We start from the raw sequence: 18,582 nt of genomic DNA on the forward strand, positions 1-18,582 counted from the left end.
GCTGGACCGAGGGCGGGGCGGGCTGCAGGGAGAGCCAGCAGGCAGACCCCAGGACCACCAGCTCAGGCCCCGAGGTGACAGCCTGTGCGTCCCCAGAGAAGGCCGACTGCCCGATCCACGTGTACTTCGTGCTGGACACATCGGAGAGCATCACCATGCAGTCCCCCACCGACAGCCTGCTCTACCACATGCAGCAGTTCGTGCTGCAGTTCATCAGCCAACTGCAGGATGAGCTCTACCTGGACCAGGTGGCCCTGAGCTGGCGCTACGGCGGCCTGCACTTCTCCGATCTGGTAGAGGTGTTCAGCCCGCCGGGCAGCGACCGGGCCTCCTTCACCAAGAGCCTGCAGAGCATCAGGTCCTTCCGCCGGGGCACCTTCACCGACTGCATGCTGGCCAACATGACCCAGGAGGTCCGGCGGCACGTGGGCAAGGGCGTGGTCAACTTCGCGGTGGTCATCACCGACGGGCACGTGACCGGCAGCCCGTGCGGGGGCATCAAGCTGCAGGCGGAGCGGGCCCGCGAGGAGGGCATCCGGCTCTTCGCGGTGCCGCCCAACCTGAAGCTGAACGAGCAGGGCCTGCGGGACATCGCCAACACACCGCACGAGCTCTACCGCAACAACTACGCGACTATGCGGCCGGACTCCACTGAGATCGACCAGGACACCATCAACCGCATCATCAAGGTCATGGTGAGTGGTGGGCTGGGGCAGGGCAGCAGGAGGCAGCGCACCGCTCCAGGTCTGTCTACCCAGCGGGTGCTGTGAGTGAGGGGACAAGGGTGTGGGCCGGGGGTGGGGAGGGGTCTGGTGTCTGCTCTGATGTCCTGGGTCCCCGCCCAGATGCGGAGCTAGTGCCACCCGCAGTTCCCCACTCACCAGGGTTTCTCTCTGTGCCTTTTCTGCAGAAACATGAAGCCTATGGAGAGGTGAGAGTGTCTCCATCCCAGCCGGGGCGCTGCCTGGGCCTCTGACTCAGAAGAGATGACCATCCCCCTTCCCACACCCCACTCCCAGAAGCTAGGACAATAAGAAGGGCTGAGGGAGCACGATCCCTCTGCTCTCCGTGGAGCCTGAGACTGGAGTCTGACTGAGGAGCTCGTGGCCAAAACCATGCTGTTTAAGCCCAGGAGATCAGCATCAGGGTCACCTGCAATCCCTGTGGACGAGGCTCGAGGTTGAAGGTTGCCCCTGGGCTGACAGGCTCTGTCCACCTAAATCAGGCCAGGAGGAGAGGGCAGGTGGCCAGCTGTGTGCCCAGCGTGGGACCCTCATCCCGTGCTTCCTCAGCACCATCTCACAGCCCTGGCTCCTACAAGCCTGCCCTTTCCCAGTACAGCTGCTCAAAACACAGGGATTTAACACGCAAGAACAGCGGAGACTGGCCACCAGCAACTTAATCCTTCCTGCTGCCAGTCATTGCTTAACCCAGCCTTGGTTTCCCAAACTTGACTAGAGCACTCATATGGACCCCCAAACCTGCCCCTGGTGGGCACAGAGGCCTCCTGGACACCTCTCCAGTCTGTTCCATCACACAGCCCCATTCTCAGGATGGCCCAGCATCCCGGGTGCCCAGGCTTCGCCCCTCCCTCCCTCCTGGCACTTGTGACCCTGGCCTCACACACTGCCCCTTGCTTTGATTTCAGTGCTACAAGGTCAGCTGTCTGGAGATCCCTGGGCCCCCTGGCCCCAAGGGCTACCGCGGACAGAAGGTAAGATGCCCAGACCACCGGTGGGGTCGATGCCACAGCAAAGCCCCTGACCTCTCCCCAGCTCCATATCTTAGGGCCACTGCACCATGGATGGACTCACCACTTCTCACCCTGGAGGATCTAAACTTTAGTTTCTATCAACTTCCTTTTCTATGGCATTTTCAGAAAAGTAGGAATACTTATAAATTAAGATTTGCCCATATAATACTCCTCTGAAGTAAACAAGCATGCCCATGTACATAAAGAAGCACGAGCTACATTACTGTTAGTAACACGATGAAGATTCATACAGGGCACCCATGCTTGTCACTTATTAAATAAGTGGTTTCTAAGAGGTCAGGTTGGCCCTGCATTTTCATAACAGCAGAGGTGTATAAAATGAAATTCTTCCAAAATTACTCCGAAGTATAAGAAACGCCAGTGATTCCTGTCAGAAAGCTGCTTCTTTCCAAATTCAGGGGTGAGGTATCTAGATGCTTGTCTGCCAGGCCACTGGTCACATGTTCCCACTGCCTCCCTGGTGACTCCAATCCTAGATCCAGGGATGAATTTGCCACCAGAGGCAGCTTTGGCCAACCATGGCAGGACTGTTACTCCGGTCCTTGGTGGGGAGGGGGCGTCTCTGGAAGCTGCTGCGGGGATCACTGTGGTTAGTGTGGGGGCAGAAGGAACTCAAAACGGGGCACAGCTGTTCAGAAGCCTCTGCCCACCCACTGGTTCCTGTCTGTTGGTCTCCTGCTTCCTGGATCCCCGAGACCTTCTGCTCCTTACTCCTCCCTCCTCTGACCACCTCTCACTTTTGCCCATCTTTGCCCTGAACTGGAAGCATCTTAATAAGTAGATGCATTTACTTAATACAGTCCCACATTGTACGGTTAAACCTTGAATTCTGAGGAGCCGGCCTGTCTTGAGGTGTTATTTAGCTGCCCCCACAGGATCCAGAGGAACTGACCTCGCAGCGTGAGATACGGGCAGGAGCAGCCAGGTGTAGAATTGGAGTCCTGTAGCTTGTGTGGGCACCCCCACCCCAGGGCCACTCCAGCCCCACCGCAGGGCGGCTTCTCAGAGAGCTGACAGTCAGAGCTCAAGGGAACAGGTCAGACAGGCCTGTTCTGACAGGGACCAGGACTCTAGGGGTCCTGAGGTGGCACTGTAATCGTCACCTGGCCACCCAACCCCCAGACCACAGTCTTACCACCTCCCAGGAGCTCCCCCGGCCCAATGCCTCCCTTATTCCTTTCTTTGTCACCTGCTTTCAGGGCGCCAAGGGCAACATGGGCGAGCCTGGAGAGCCTGGACAGAAGGGGCGACAGGTGAGTGCCCTCCCCACCCCGGCCCATCCAGAGGCCCCTGTCCCCGCGGCTGGGGTTGCATCCACCATCCTCTGTTCTTCCACAGGGAGATCCAGGCATCGAAGGCCCCATTGGATTCCCTGGACCCAAGGTAAGTTGCTGCTGACCCTGCCTGGGGGGCAGGAACATGGGGACGAGCCAAGGGCTTCCTGCCTCCAGGAGGGGCCAGCCCCTGGGTCAGGCTGTGGCTGGCGCAGCCCATCACCCTGCCCCTGCCCCACGGAAGCGAAGCACTTCGGTATTTCCAGCGTCGCGTCGTCCCTGGTGGCACTTCTCCACCAGAGCCTGCCGACACACCCTCTTCTCCTCCCTGGACCTGGTGGGTGGGTCCCAGCGCCCCGCCCGCCCGTGGTAATGCTTCTTTTCTTTCCTTCTGACCTCAGGGTGTTCCTGGTTTCAAAGGCGAGAAGGTGAGATTCCACTCTGGGCATCTGACCTCACCCAGCCCGGTCCCCTCAGCTGCATCTTTCAACGAGCCCAGGGTCCTTGCTGGGGCACAAGTCCCCGCGTCATGCCAGTCGTGATCTCTGGGGCCTCTCTGGCCTCGTGTTTGGTCTGAGGCAGACTCGGCCTGGAGGCAGTGGTGTCTGTGATGCGGGAGATCAGCACTAACTGGCCTCTTTCCTCCTGCACAGGGCGAGTTTGGAGCCGACGGACGAAAGGTGAGCAGAGCAGTGGGCGAGGCAGGGTGCCCACCTTCCCACTGCTCGGAAGGAAGTACCAGGGAGCTAATGGGGTCCCTCCTCCCCTGTCCTCCAGGGTGCCCCCGGCCTGGCAGGCAAGAACGGGACAGATGGGCAGAAGGTGAGTACACCATCTTGGACGGGGCAGCAGTGCCCGTGGAATGAGCATGATCCCTTTAAGACTCTCAGGTCCTTCAGGGGGTGGACTTCGGGGCCCATCCGCCCACTGCCCACACCTGTGGCTTGGGCAGCCCCTGGTCATGCCTCCTCAGTGGACACAGGACAGATGGGGACCCTGCACGAAGGGAGTGGACATTTGCTGCAGAAAAGCAGGTACTGGCCAGGCAGGAATCTCCTGGCCTGGCTGGGGGTTCACAGACCTGCACGGGTGCACACACACAAGTGTTGCAGGAGACCATGCTTGCACACACACATGCACACACGTGGAGGAGACACTGCAGACCCCCACGCTCCCAGCCACACCCCAGGGATGCCCTCCCACCTTCGCAGAAGTGCCACCCTGACAGCCATTCACACAGATGTCCTCCAAGGGGTGCCCAGTGTGCCCAGACCTGGCACCTCTGACCCCTGTCATCAGGGCTCGTTTTCCCAAATCCAGCCCTGACGCGTCTTCTGCTCCCCTCTTCTCCTTCAGGGCAAGCTGGGGCGCATCGGACCTCCTGGCTGCAAGGGAGACACCGGGGATCGGGTGAGTGCAGCCTGGTGGCTCTGGGAGATGCTGGGCACCAGGCAGGGGTCAGTCCACCAGCCATAGCGAGAAGTCAGGTGGCAGGGGCCATAGCTGGGCTCCTCCCCAACCACCTGTCCTGGACCCCTGCCAGGGTTCAGCCAGGGTTGGGGTCACAACGTGACAAGTGACTCTGGGGCTCCTGAGTCAGATTGAGGGGAGCTGCTCTAGAATCCCAAGGCACGCTGCCCCAGACTGGCAGCTTGTCTGATCGGCCCACCCGGGCCCAAGGGGTCCCAGCATCCAGTCCAGAGATGGGGTGCTGGTCACCCTCCCCCTGGTCAGCTGGCCCTGAGCTCACAGGGAAAATTCAAGCACAGCCCTGGGCAGGAGTCCGATATAACCCTTTCCCTTCTCTCAGGGCCCCGATGGCTACGTGGGAGAAGCTGGCAACCCTGGCGAGCGAGGAGACCAAGGCTCGAAGGTAGACGGCCTGGCCAAGGGGTGGGCGGACCAGAGCAGACGGCACCACCACCCTCCCAGGGCCTTCTCCTTGCCCACAGCACCTGGCCTAGACACCCAACAAGAGGCGCTGTCCCTGCAAACCAGGCCAGGGGCCATGGGATGCCCTCACATGGGGGTCATGTGGTGCCCACACATGGGGGTCGTGTGTTACCCACAACGGGGGCCATGAGGTGCCCAAACATAGGGGTCGTGGGGTGTCCACACATGGGGGTCTTGTGGTGGCCATACATGGGGGCCATGAGGTGCCCACACATGGGAGTTGTGGGGTGCCCCACACGGGAGTGGGGCATGCTCCATGGACACAGGAGGAGAATTGCAAGCCCCCAGCCCTACCAGGGTTCTGCCCTGCTCCCGGGCCTGAGGAATAAGAGGCTGATTTTTTGATTTCTCCAAACACTTCCAGGGGGACCCTGGCCGCCCAGGACGCAGAGGCCCCCCAGGGGAGAATGGGGCAAAAGGAAGTAAGGCAAGTGTTCCTGGGGGCCCTGCGCTGAGGCCTGTGTTACCCCATGGGGGTAAGGGGCAGTGAAGGAGGGAGGGAGGTGGTCGTGCAGGCCAGCCTGGACCCTGAGCACCCCCCACCCCACCTCTCTGGCCCTGCTGCCAGATGACTGGGGTAATACTGCACCCGAGGCAAACGTGGTCCCTCTGGAGGCAGCGGGCGTGAGTGCACTTGGGGCTGGGCCCTGCCCCTGGCCACTCACACGTGTGGCCAGGCCATCACTGTAACTGAGCTATCTCCTCTCCACAGGGCTATCAAGGCAACAACGGAGCCCCAGGAAGTCCTGGCCTGAAAGGAGCCAAGGGTGGCCCTGGGCCCCGAGGACCCAAAGGCGAGCCTGTGAGTTCACACCCGCCCTGCCCCGGGTGCCCGTCCTCCTGGCCGCTCCCTCCTGCTGAGCCACCCCAGCAGACTCCCTGCTCCAGGCGTCTCTGAGCCCAACGTCCTCTGGCGTCTCTAAGTGTGCCCCTTGTCCCCATGCTGCAGACACCAAGCAGGGCCACCAAAGAGTGGCCTGCAGGGCCCAACCATGCCCCCGCCAGACACTTGGTGCCTGTGAAGTGGTCCTGTGTCCCCATCCCACCCCTCTATCAGGACACCCCGCGGGCTAAACCTAGACCCAGATACACACAGGGCCAATCTCCGGGCTGACCCTCAGAGAGGTCGCAGCCTGAGGCCTGGCCTAATCTGGAAGGGACCTGAGTGACCACACAGAGAGCTGGTCCAAGCTGGTGTCAGTCATGTCACCTGAAACCCCAGCCCTCATCATTCCCAGACCCTCGGCTGGGACAAACTGGCCCAGGAGAGGACACGGTCTAGGCTGAAGCACTCTAAAGGGGGTCCCAGGCCTCACCGCTAAAGTCCTCATGGCAAGAACAGAGTGTAGGGTTCCAGTGTGGCCCCTACCATCAGGACCCCCCTTCCACAAGCCTGTCTTCTGCAGGGGCGCAGGGGAGACCCTGGAACCAAGGGCAGCCCAGGCGGCAACGGACCCAAGGGTGAGAAGGTGAGTGTCTGCGTTAGGGGAGCCTGGGGCATTGTCAGCCGTGTCTGTGTCTGCACTGGGGTCTCACTGACTTGAGGGGCCAACGGGGCCCCTGTAACAAGGGATGACCAACACCCCCCTCAGTCCACCTCAGAGAACGAAGGCGACCCCCAGGGCCTGACCGTCAAGGGGCACTCCCTGCAGGGTCTGGGAGAGCAGGAGGCACTCCCTGCTGAGGGGCCTGGGCAGGGCCAGTTCCACGCACGCCATGCACAGCTGTGCAGGCTGCACACTGCTTCACCCTTGGCATCCCCTCCCCTCCCCCGCACACATGTGTTCCTATCGCTGGCACAGGAGGTCTTGTGATGAAAGCTGAGGGTGGCCAGCTCCCTGTGAAATGTGAGTGAAGGGCTCCAAGGAGGGCTTCCTCCTCTGGACATGAATGGTGGCCCCTGCCCAGGCTGCACAAGACTGAGTGGACAGGCCTGCTGTTCCAGCGTCATCCTCCACAGTGTGCGGCCTCCTCCTCCAGGGAGTTAATGATCCCCTCTCCTACCTCCCTCACATGCAAACCAGACTAACCTGGCCTCTCTCCTCACAGGGAGACCCTGGTCCTGAGGGGCCCCGGGGCCTGGCTGGAGAGGTTGGCAACAAAGGAGCCAAGGCAAGTGGTCATGGCTGGGTGGTCACAGAGGCCCGTGTCTTCCTGCTGGAGGGGCTGTACCAGGAGCCCCTGCCCTCTCCTGCCCTCCACCCTTCAAACCCAGCCTGGGGGCCACTGTGGTCAGGGCTAAGGGCCTCTCGGAGGGCAGCATAGCCCCACCTTGCTCACATCCACAATGAGTCTCTGAAGCCCCTCGTCCCTCTTCCTTCCAGGGAGATCGTGGTTTGCCTGGACCCAGAGGTCCCCAGGGGACTGTCGGAGAGCCTGGGAAACAGGTCAGTAGCAGAATGCCAAGGAGGGCCCATGGCTCTGGGACCCAAGCCCCTCGCTGCCCTTTGACCTCATCATACCCCTTCCCCACCCTGCAGTCCACTTGGGTCCTTCTGTCCTTGAGCAGGCAGGACACTGTCCCCACAAACCTGGGCAGCGTGACAGGGGGCATCTCACCCCCTCATCCTGCCCTGAGGGGTCCAACTTTACCAGATGGGAGTGGGCAAGGGTGAGGCGTGTGGGGCCTGGGATCTGGATGTGGCTCGTGGAGAGTAGAGACCTTCAGGATGCCCAGCCCCAGGGGGCAGCAGTGTCGCCTGGGGGTCAGAGCAGAGAGGTCAGCCCCGCTCTGTGCTGACTCCTTTCTGTTCTCAGGGATCTCGGGGAGACCCTGGTGATGCTGGTCCCCGCGGAGACTCGGGACAGCCTGGCCCCAAGGTATGCCCCCTACCCACCCTCCAGGATGGGGCTGGGAGCCTGACCAAGTCTTCCAGGAATCTGCCCGCTCAGCCCCCTTGGTGTGGAGGACATCCAGGGCCGAGCAGCAACCCCCCCACCTCCCCCATTTTCTCACCCTTGGGGGTGGCACGTCCTCCCAAAGCGGGCCCTGCCCATGAGGCCCCTCCCCACCAGCCCCAGTCCAGGCCAGCTGGCTCAGTCTCCACATTTTCCCACTGGACCTGCCCTGACTGCCCTCCTGTGTCCCCCAGGGAGACCCTGGCAGGCCTGGATTCAGCTATCCCGGACCCCGAGGAGCACCTGTAAGTCCTGGCACCTGGTGTGGGACAGGTACTGGGGGAGGGCCATGACCAGGGCAGGTTCTTGGGAGTTCCTGCTGGGCCCAGGGTGAGTGGAGAAGGGCCCAGGGTGCCAGCAAGAGAAGAGGCAGGTCTCCTGGAACCTCAGACCTTCTCCCACAGCCTGCGTGGCTCACCGTGAGGGTTGGGACGGGGCTGCAGGGCCTGCCAGCCCTCGGCCCTTGCTGAGTGACCCCTGTGCTTGCTTCCCAGGGAGAGAAGGGTGAGCCGGGCCCCCCCGGCCCCGAGGTACGTACTGTGGTGCATGGGGCCGTCTGCGCATCTGGCCTCTGCTGAGCTCTGGGGGTGGGAGCCGGTCATGTTCTGAACCCGTGCGGTGTTGCATCTCTGCCAGCACTGCTGAGTATGGGTTCCTTCCGAAAAAGCCGGCAGGTCTGCTGGGGCTGGGGCAGGGGAGCGGTGCTGGGCCACAGAGCTTTCTGCACTGTTAACGAGGGCATCCTGTGTCGCAGGGGGGCAGAGGCGACTTTGGCTCCAAAGGAGGACCTGGGAGCAAAGGCCAGAAGGGCGAGCCCGTGAGTACCTCCACACCCAGGGCCGAGCTGCGCACGGGTCACCCGCGGCACTGCCCGCGCCCACCTGCCCGTTTTCTTCTCAGGCAGATCCGGGGCCCCCTGGTGAGCCTGGCCCGCGAGGGCAGAGAGGAGCCCCGGGACCCGAGGTAGGTCAGTCACCATGCCTTTGGCCCTGAGGCCCACCCCCTGGGGCAGCCTGACCAACAGGCACCCGAACCATGTGGTCCGCAGCCCTCCCAGCCTCGGCCATGAGGAGTGTCACCTCTCACTGTCACCCTTCCTCCTCCAGGGAGAGCCTGGCCCCCCAGGAGACCCCGGCCTCACGGTAGGTATCAATCGGGGTTGGACTCGGGATCCTCCTTCCTCTTAAAATCCGAAGAAAGGGCAGCAGGGATGGACGGGTCAGGGGGTGCGCTCAGGGCAGGAGGTGGACAGGATCGGCAGGCTGCCAGGAAGCACTTCTGGTCGCTCCCCATGGTTCACGCTCTGCCGGGCGCACGGCTGTGTTCCAGGAATGCGACGTCATGACCTACGTTCGGGAGACCTGCGGGTGCTGTGGTGAGTTGCGGCCCCCGCGCGGCTGCACCGGAGCACTTGTGTCCCTTGGGGCTCCTGTCCAGGGCTCCAGGTCACCTGTCCTAATCCTGCCCTCCGGGTTGCCTTCACTGTTTCCCATGTGGGTGCACGGCCCTGGTGTCTAAGGGCGTCTCCATGGGCCGCAGGTCAGCTCGGCGACCCTCCCGTCCCTCTGTTCGCCCATCCCTCGGTTCTCCGGCCTCGCCCCCTGCCCCTTCCCGCTGACCCCACCCCGCCACTCTCCCGGCTCCGGCAGACTGTGAGAAGCGCTGTGGCGCCTTGGATGTGGTGTTCGTCATCGACAGCTCCGAGAGCATTGGCTACACCAACTTCACCCTGGAGAAGAACTTCGTCATCAACGTGGTCAACAGGCTGGGGGCCATCGCCAAGGACCCCAAGTCGGAGACAGGTCAGCTGCACCGCAGTGGGGTGGGGTCCGGGAACGCCAGGCTGCAGTCTTGAGCAGAACGGCCGGCGTTCAGGGCGCCTGGGATCCAGACGGAAGCCCACGGGAGGGATCTCGGAGGGGTTGTAGCTCCGCCAAGGCTGACCTCCCGCCCGCGACCGCTGTAGGGACCCGCGTGGGCGTCGTGCAGTACAGCCACGAGGGCACCTTCGAAGCCATCCAGCTGGACGACGAGCGCATCGACTCTCTGTCCAGCTTCAAGGAGGCCGTCAAGAACCTTGAGTGGATTGCTGGCGGCACCTGGACACCCTCGGCCCTCAAGTTCGCCTACAACAAGCTCATCAAGGAAAGCCGGCGCCAGAAGACCCGCGTGTTCGCGGTGGTCATCACAGATGGCCGCCACGACCCCCGGGACGACGACCTCAACCTGCGGGCGCTATGCAACCATGAAGTGACGGTGACGGCCATCGGCATCGGGGACATGTTCCACGAGAAGCACGAGAGCGAGAACCTGTACTCCATTGCCTGCGACAAGCCGCAGCAGGTGCGCAACATGACGCTGTTCTCCGACCTGGTGGCTGAGAAGTTCATCGACGACATGGAAGATGTGCTGTGCCCGGGTGAGTCCGGGAGGGGCGGGGCGGGGGGGAGGTGGGGGTGGGGAGGGGGCGGGGCAGGGCGGGGCAGGGAGAGGTGGGGCTCGCAGGGAAGGAGGAGGGGAGGGGGGAGAGAGGAGGGGCTCCTGGCCCCGCAGGACCTGAAGGAGTCACCAGGACCCCCGCCTCTTTTCCTCTCTCTTAGATCCCCAGATCGTATGCCCGGATCTTCCCTGCCAAACAGGTAATGCGGGCGCCGCTGACCCCCAGACAAGTCGGCAGCCAGGGCCATAGGGAGGGCTGTGCAGGGACCTCAGGAAATGCGGGTACAGCCACTCCCAGGAGAAGCCTCAGGTTCCAAACCTGGGGTGGCCCAGCCTCCAGGGTCCCAGCACTTCCGAGGAGGGGGCTGGGGGTGCTCAGCCACCCCCCACCTCATGCATGTGGGGAAGGGGAGCTGCCCACTGGGCACTGCACTGGGCTTTCCAGCTACTGGTCTCAAACACACAGGTGCCCAGAGGGACAGAAACCCCGGGGCTGCCTGGGGCTGAAGCCCTGGATGCATACATGAAATGGCTGGTCTTAAACCCTCCAGGAAGTGAACACATCCACAGCCCAGGGGCAGCTGGTTGAGGTGGAGGGGCCTCTGCCCTGAAAGCCCCATGCTGCTGCTGCCTGGCATCACCAGTCTGATCTTCCATCCAGAAGCAGACGTTTAGGGGGCCATGCCCCCACCTGACATGTCTGCTCTAGTGTGGGAGGCTGGGGGCTCACAGAGGCTGCTCCAAGGGGTCCCTCAAGCGGGGCACAAGGCAGGATGGCATCTTCCAGCTCCACTGGGCATCGAGCTACTGCCTGCAGGGCTCTGCTGCAGTGACTGGGCCATGGAGGTGCCCAGGGACACCAGGAGCTGAGCCCCCACGGCTCGCCCTGCCCTCGCCAGCCAGGTCATAGAGCCAGCTGGATCCTTGCACTGAGCTGTGGGTGCTGGGCCTGTCCTGGAAGTGGGGACTCCAGAGCTGACTCTGGGATGCAGGGGCTGCTACAGCGGGCAGGGGCCAAGTTGGGCTGGGCTGCTGGCGGGTCCAACGTTGATGGAAACACAGGGCCTGCGTCCTCGTCCATGTCTGCCATGAAGTCGGCCCTGGGGCAGGCTCCTTCCAGGCGTCAGATGGGCCCCTGGGTAGGTTCAAAGGCTCCAAGGCAGCCTGAGGAGAGGGAGTGTGTTGACTTGGGGACAAGAGTCCCTACTCTTATTCTGACAGAGAACTTCCAAGGAAGTGCTCCTGAGGTTGTACCAGTGACCACGCCATGGCCAATGGCAAGCAGTGGGGTCATCCCAGAGACAACCTGGGCTTGAGGTCCCCAGAGTCAGCTGGAGACAGTGTTGTGTGATGCCCAGAGCCACCCAACCCCCAGAGGCTGACCCAGTAGCGCCAATCCCCATCTCCTCTGGAGCTGAAGGGGCTGCTGTCCCCACAGAGACCCAGACAACCCATGGTCTGTGCCCCTGCTGCCCTCAGGATGCCCCAGTCCTCCCAGGGTAGGAGCCCTGTGGTCAGGTGGCCTCTTGAGGGCAGAAACCTGACCCCAGCCCTGGTGCCAGGGCCCAGCAGTCATCTTGCTAGGGAAGTGTTGAGTCTCTCACCACGGGCAGTCAGCTGAAGGTCTCTGCAGATGCTTCTCACAAGCTGAGGCTGTTCCCCCCGTTCCTAGTTACTGAGAGTCTGTCATGAACATGTGTGGGATTTTGTCAGATGCTCCTTTTTCTGCACCTATATGATTGGGTGGTGTTTCTTCTTTAGCTTGTCAACGTCATGAGCTATAGTCTTTGCATTTTGAATGTTGACCCAGCCTTACAGACCTGACATAGATCCCACTTTGTCACGGTGTGTAATATATATACATGTGTGTGTGCGTGTATATATATATATATATATACATAGATATATATGCTGCTAAATTGCTTCAGTCGTGTCTGACTCTGTGCGTCCCCATAGACGGCAGCCCACCAGGCTCCTCCGTCCCTGGGATTCTCCAGGCAAGAACAGTGGAGTGGGTTGCCATTTCCTTCTCCAATGCATGAAAGTGAAAAGTGAAAGTGAAGTCGCTCAGTCATGTCCAACTCTTGAGTGACCCCATGGACTGCAGCCTACCAGGCTCCTCTGTCCATGGGATTTTCCAGGCGAGAGTACTGGAGTGAGATGCCATTGCTTTCTCCAACATTCAGTTCAGTTCAGTCGCTCAGTCGTGTCCGACTCTTTGCGACCCCATGAATCACAGCACGCCAGGCCTCCCTGTCCATCACCAACTCCCAGAGTTCACTCAAACTCATGTCCATCGAGTCGGTGATGCCATTCAGCCATCTCATTCTCTGTCGTCCCCGACTCCTCCCACCCCCAATCCTTCCTAGCATCAGACTCTTTTCCAGTGAGTCAACTCGACGCATGAGGTGGCCAAAGTATTGGAGTTTCAGCTTTAGCATCAGTCCTTCCAATGAACACCCAGGATTGATCTCCTTTAGAATGGTTCTCCAACATATATATATATATATATATTCACACACTGTTGGGCTTCCCTGGTGGCTCAGTGGGTAAAGAATCCACTTCCAATACAGGAAACACAGGTTCAATCCCTGGGTCGGGAAGATCCCCTGGAGGAGGGCATGGCAACCCACTCCAGTATTCTTGCCTGAAAAAATCCCATGGACAGAGGAGCCTGGCAGGCTACAATCCAAAGAGTCTCAAAGAGTTGGACATGACTGAACAACTGAACACACATAGATATAGACTGTTGGATTCAGTTGCTAGTATTTTGTTGAGGATCTTTGCATCTGTGTTCATGAGAGATGAACAGAGCTGTGTGACCTTTCTTGTGATGTCTTTGGTTTTGATATTAGAGTGATGCTGGTCCCCAGCTTTTTGATCTCGCTTCTCCTGAGCCTCCAGAACCTGACAGTGAAAGGGAACTGACCCCTGAGAGACCCCTTCTCCCTTCTCCTAACTCTTCCTTTTACTAAACTCACAACTTCATTCTCTTTTTTTTTTTTTTAATTTCCACCTTGTCCTCTTTTTTTTAAATATTTGGCTGCATTGGGTCTTAGTTGTGGCATGCTAGGTCTTTTTTACAGAATTTGAACTCTTCATTGTGCATGTGTGATCTAGTTCCCTGACCAGGGATCTGGGCCCTTTGCATTGGGACTGTGGCATCTTAGCCACCACCAGGGAAGTCCCTCATTTCCTTTAAAATGATTTGAAATTTCCAAGTAAATTAGACACTGCCCAGAGAGGAAGAAAGCAGATGTAACTACAGAATGTACTCCTTGACACAAGTGGACTCCATCCAGCATGCTGAGGGCTGAGCAGACAAGATGCAGGGGGATGCTGCCCTCTCTAGTGCAGCCCGGACCTTCTGGGCCAAGTGGCCCTGTCCACCCAGAGACTCAGCCACATCTGGGCTTGGGTTGAGCTGGGTGGCAACTCAGATGGGGCGGAACCATGAAGCCGCCATCAAAGAGAAACAACGCTGGACACCAGTCAAAGGCAGCAAAGGCAGGTTTTCCTCCCCGACAGCTGCTGTAGGAGGGAAGAGAGCCAGGAGGCCTGAGCCCTGCTCTCCACACCAAGGCCAAGGCTCCGGAAGGCTGGGGCCCGAAGGAAGGGCGCAAGGCAGGGGTGGGGCCATGGGCCAGGCCACCTGGACGAGCTAACTGGACATACCGAGGCCCCCCAAGGACAGGAGGCATCGAGCCCATTGGGCCCAGAGGGTAGGCCGTGACCTCCCCAGGGACAGGGTGGGTAGAGAGCAAGAGGCTCACCAAGTGATCACTCCTTGGTCCTCGGAGATGGCTCTGGGCCCGGAGATTTACATCTAAAGGGCGAGGCAGATTTGTCTAAAGAAATTGCTCCAGAAGGGCTCCAGGGGCCACCTGCCTAGCACCAGGTGGGGCTGAAACAGGCAGGAAATTCTCCTGGCAGTGCTGAGGCCGTCCGAGGGCAGGGCTCTGAGTTGTCAGCAGCTACCAGGCCAGGTCCATTTCAGAAGCCATCCGTGCTCAGAGTCTCGTGGTTCTCGAGCTCTTGCTCCATCTCCTCGGGGCTCCCTGAAGCCCCACTTACTTGGTCTTGGCCCTCAGGGCCAACAGTGGGGGAGCTGCAGCCTCCCTGGCTCCTCATCTAACCCCTGGCTGAGCCTTTGGCCCCTCCTCGTCTCTGAGGAGAGAAGCGGCCGGAGGCGTGCTCATACCCGCCACATCCCTGAAAGGCCTCTCTGGAATCCCCCGCAGATGGACCGTGGCCTGGCGGCGAGCCCCCGGTCACCTTCCTCCGCACGGAAGAGGGCCCGGATGTCTCCTTCCCCAGGACCATCCCCCTGATCCAACAGTTGCTAAACGCCACGGAGCTCACGCAGGACCCAGCTGCCTACTCCAAGCTGGTGGCTGTGCTGGTCTACACCGCGGAGCGGGCCAAGTTCGCCACCGGAAACGAGCGGCAGGACTGGATGGACCTGTTCATTGACACCTTTAAACTGGTGCACAGGGACATCGTGGGGGACCCCGAGACCGCGCTGGCGCTGTGCTAAAGCCACAGGGTGCAGCCCCACCTGGCTGCATGAGCTCCCGGGGGCTGCCTGCCTTACACTGCCAGGCTTGAGACAGCAAGACGCTGTTCTCTCAGTCTGGAGGCCAGAAGTCCAAAGTGTCCTGGGCCGCACACCCCCTGGGCCTCTAAGAGAGGGTCCTTCCTGCCTCTCCAGTTCCCCTCCTTGCCTCTGTGGTCATGAGACTTCTTCCCTTCCCTTCTGCCTCCTCCTACAAGGACTCTTGTGGTTGCACTTAGAGCTAGATAACCCAGGATGCTGCTGCTGCTAAGTCACTTCAGTAGTGTCCGACTCTGTGTGACCCCATAGACGGAAGCCCACCAGGCTCCCCCGTCCCTGGGATTCTCCAGGCAAGAACACCCAGGATAGTCCCCCCCCCCCGCCCCATTTCAAGGGAATTGTTCATTGAATTCCATCTACAAAGTCCTTTTTGCCATATAAGGTCACGGTCACAGAACCCAGGATTAGGACCTCTCGGGGGCCATTATCTGGCCAGAAAGAGAGACCAGCAGAGCCTCACAGACGACCCAGCTCCCGGCTCCACCGCTGGCCTCTGCCCAGGGCCTCTGTGCAGTCCTCTTGTCCCCTGGCTGAGACATTGAGGAAACTTCCCCTGCCCACACCACCAGTCCCTACATCTCAGACTCTGCCTGCCAGGGACACAGAGGGAGCTTACTGGGCAGTTTCAGTCCAGCTCGAAGCTGCTCTTCATCTGCACCACCGCCAAGATAAGCTGCATCATTAATAAGCTCCTTAAAAAAAAGAAAAAAATCTACCGAAACCCTCGCTCCTCTACTGGGAGCAGCACTCCAAAGACACGCCCGAGCGTGTCCTTCAGGTGCTGTGAGCTCATCTCAGACATTCTATAAAAGCTGAAAAGCAAGGTACCTGAGTGTGTGCTGTGGTCAGCGGCTTGCTGGGGTGAACTGGTTGCTCGCCGGACCTTGAGGGTGACCCATGTGGCATGGGGGTCGGGGGTCACCTGGTGCCTACAGGACCGAAACAGGACCGTGCCCCCCTCATGGTTGCTGCCAAAGGTCAGGTACCCTGTGTGCCCAGCCCCGGGTCAGCACACCTGGACTATGACCAGAGTCCTTTCCTGCCCAGGTCAGGAGGGGTGACCAAGGGCTGAGGAGCTAGAGCCAAGTGGGGAGGACCAGCCTGGTCCATGCCGAGCCCCACGGCGGTTAGAGTTGCAATCTCAGCAGTGGCTTAGGGGAGGGTCTTGGCTGCACGTTCCTGGCCTGTGGACAGGACCGAGCCTGTGGTCCCTCCTATGTGTAGAGCGGGTTTTCAGCCTGTGTAGTGACATGCCCCCTAGGTCTAGCCTCAGCCTGGCAGCAATCTTGCCTGCACTGTCCAGCATGTCCAGGCTGGTGACTGCCCAGATGAGGGCAAGGGTGTCCTGGCCACACCTGTGCCCAGTGGCCTATCAAAGCCTCATCTACTTGAGGGGCCCCTCTCTCTAAAGTTGCCAAGGCTGAATAGATACGGCCAGAGGCGGGTCGTTGAGTCTGAAGATCTTCTTGAGCTCTTTTTACACAGTCACACCCTCATTCCCCATGGACTGTGATCCTTTGGGGGTGTATCCAATTCTTGGGTCAAAAAAGGGGGCTTTATGGACCCCTCCCATGAGGGCCTGGAGGCTGCTGGACAGAGATGGTGCTGGTAGAGTGAAAAGGGGCCCGTCAGTCTCAGGGCTGGGGACATTTCCTGGTGGCAGCACAACCAAAAGAGATGGCGATGGTCTCAGGGTGGGAGTCTGGACCAACGTCCTGGACACTGTCAGGTGGGGGGATTCCCAGCCCGAGTGGCCTTGGGGGAAGCTCCAGCGGCCTTAGTGCTCCTGTGGGCGGGGTGAGCCTACGGAGGCGAGCGCGGGGCGTGGCCCGGTGGGCGCTCCAGGGGCGGGCCGCCGGGCCTCACATGGGTCGCCCGCGCACCACCCCTTCTCGCTCCTAGAGCTGTACGTGGCCCAGTGCACACAGCGGCCGGTGGACATCGTCTTCTTGCTGGACGGCTCTGAGCGGCTGGGCGAGCAGAACTTCCACAAGGCGCGGCGCTTCGTGGAGGAGGTGTCCCGAAGGCTGACCCTGGCGCGCGGGGACGACGACCCGCTCAACGCGCGCGTGGCGCTGCTGCAGTTCGGGGGCCCGCGTGAGCAGCAAGTGGCCTTCCCGCTGACTTCCAACCTGACCGTCATTCAAGAGGCGCTGGCGAGCGCGCGCTACCTCAACTCCTTCTCTCACGTGGGCGCGGGCATCGTGCAGGCCATCAACCAGGTGGTGCAAGGCGCTCGGGCAGGGGCGCGCCGCCACGCGGAGCTGTCCTTCGTGTTCCTCACCGACGGCGTCACAGGCAACGACAGCCTGGACGAGGCGGTCCACTCCATGCGCAAGCAGAACGTGGTGCCCACCGTGGTGGCCGTGGGGAGCGACGTGGACGCGGACGTGCTCTCCAAGATCAGCCTGGGTGACCCGGCCGCCGTCTTCCGCGAGAAAGACTACGACAGCCTGGCCCAGCCCGGCTTCTTCGACAGGTTCATCCGCTGGATCTGCTAGCGCCCCCGCCCCTGCCCGCACCCCCACCAGGCCCCGGGCCCCAGCCCCGTGACTCCTGCCCCACGGACTCTGTCCTCCTGTCCATGGTGCTACTCCGACCCCACTGAGAGGTCCAGCCGCTGAGGACTGAGTCTCCACGTGTGGGTATAAAGTCAGGAGCAAAGGACACCAACCCACCCAGCTCCTACTGGGACTCCCATAGCTCTGGGCACCCCAGCCCTCCTCCCCTCTGCATCATCTGCCCTCTATGCCCTCCCGGGACCCCAGAGGCTTCCTGGGGTGCACTTCTCCAGTGGACCTCCTTCAGCCCAGCCTCATTCACAGACTCACCCTTCCCCCCCACCCCTCCCCCGCAAAGGCTCTCTGCCAGCCCCAACAGCCCCCCTGCCACTTCAGGTCTCTAGGGGTCACCTCCCCCATCAGACTGAGCTGTGACAGCAGGCCCCATACCTCCCTGTGTGCACACACCCCAGTCCAATAAAGGCTTTGACCCCTCTTGCTCCCCAGCTTCCAAGTGACTGTACCAATAGGGATTCACATAAGCCCCAGGACTGATCATATCGCTGGGGCCCCCAGATTGTTCTGTGCACCGGGATGTTGCTGGGCCTGGCCCCCTGTCCTTCCATGTTCTGGGCTGAACTGTCTCTCCCTTCCCCGAACTCCTAACGTTCAAGTCCTTCCAGACACCACACTCCCAAGGGACAGGATGGCCTCAGCCATGGAATTCACCTCTCTCTAGCTGACTCCAGGCTGGAAACAACGTACTTGGTTGATGAAGTCTCACTGTGTGCCTGGACCAGGGCCAGAATTCATTAGGGACACTTGGTGTTTGGCACGACGATATCTGTGGATAGAGACAGATGCTGGAGAGACGCTGGAGAGGTGATGGAGACAGAGGGTGGGTAGGTAAGTGACAGAAAGAGATGATAGGCAGGTAGATCGGTTGACAGACGGGCATACTGATGATCTGAACAGAGTGACAGCCCATAGATGTAGGTAGGAGAGAGAAATGAGACAGAGGCGGTTTTTTTTCTGGCAGCCTCGGTGACTTTGTGTTCAGACACCCAGGCCTTTTAAGTTCACCCTCTGGGAAGTGCCCTCATCATCTCAGTGTTTATCATCTGCGGG

At 60.6% G+C, this 18,582-nt stretch overlaps 1 protein-coding gene across 1 annotated transcript in view; it reads left to right on the forward strand.

Annotated features, from left to right (window-relative positions):
• Positions 1–17,954, forward strand: part of COL6A2 (collagen type VI alpha 2 chain) — a 33,282-nt gene extending 15,328 nt beyond the window's left edge. The window contains exons 3-28 of the mRNA XM_088834885.1: positions 97–695; positions 911–931; positions 1,649–1,714; positions 2,974–3,027; positions 3,113–3,157; positions 3,450–3,476; positions 3,702–3,728; positions 3,826–3,870; positions 4,405–4,458; positions 4,859–4,921; positions 5,366–5,428; positions 5,714–5,803; positions 6,408–6,470; positions 7,051–7,113; positions 7,326–7,388; positions 7,759–7,821; positions 8,094–8,144; positions 8,394–8,429; positions 8,654–8,716; positions 8,800–8,862; positions 9,006–9,041; positions 9,229–9,274; positions 9,549–9,701; positions 9,866–10,318; positions 10,500–10,538; positions 16,856–17,954. Coding sequence (XP_088691011.1) covers positions 97–695; positions 911–931; positions 1,649–1,714; positions 2,974–3,027; positions 3,113–3,157; positions 3,450–3,476; positions 3,702–3,728; positions 3,826–3,870; positions 4,405–4,458; positions 4,859–4,921; positions 5,366–5,428; positions 5,714–5,803; positions 6,408–6,470; positions 7,051–7,113; positions 7,326–7,388; positions 7,759–7,821; positions 8,094–8,144; positions 8,394–8,429; positions 8,654–8,716; positions 8,800–8,862; positions 9,006–9,041; positions 9,229–9,274; positions 9,549–9,701; positions 9,866–10,318; positions 10,500–10,538; positions 16,856–17,454 — 2,945 coding nt within the window. The 3' untranslated portion in view covers positions 17,455–17,954. The remainder of the gene's footprint in view (positions 1–96; positions 696–910; positions 932–1,648; positions 1,715–2,973; positions 3,028–3,112; positions 3,158–3,449; positions 3,477–3,701; positions 3,729–3,825; positions 3,871–4,404; positions 4,459–4,858; positions 4,922–5,365; positions 5,429–5,713; positions 5,804–6,407; positions 6,471–7,050; positions 7,114–7,325; positions 7,389–7,758; positions 7,822–8,093; positions 8,145–8,393; positions 8,430–8,653; positions 8,717–8,799; positions 8,863–9,005; positions 9,042–9,228; positions 9,275–9,548; positions 9,702–9,865; positions 10,319–10,499; positions 10,539–16,855) is intronic.
• The last annotated feature ends 628 nt before the right edge of the window (positions 17,955–18,582 follow it).

This window comes from Moschus berezovskii, chromosome 1 (genome assembly GCF_049115385.1).
Source record: "Moschus berezovskii isolate FMDL1 chromosome 1, NW_MosBer_1.0, whole genome shotgun sequence".
NCBI lineage: Eukaryota > Metazoa > Chordata > Mammalia > Artiodactyla > Moschidae > Moschus > Moschus berezovskii.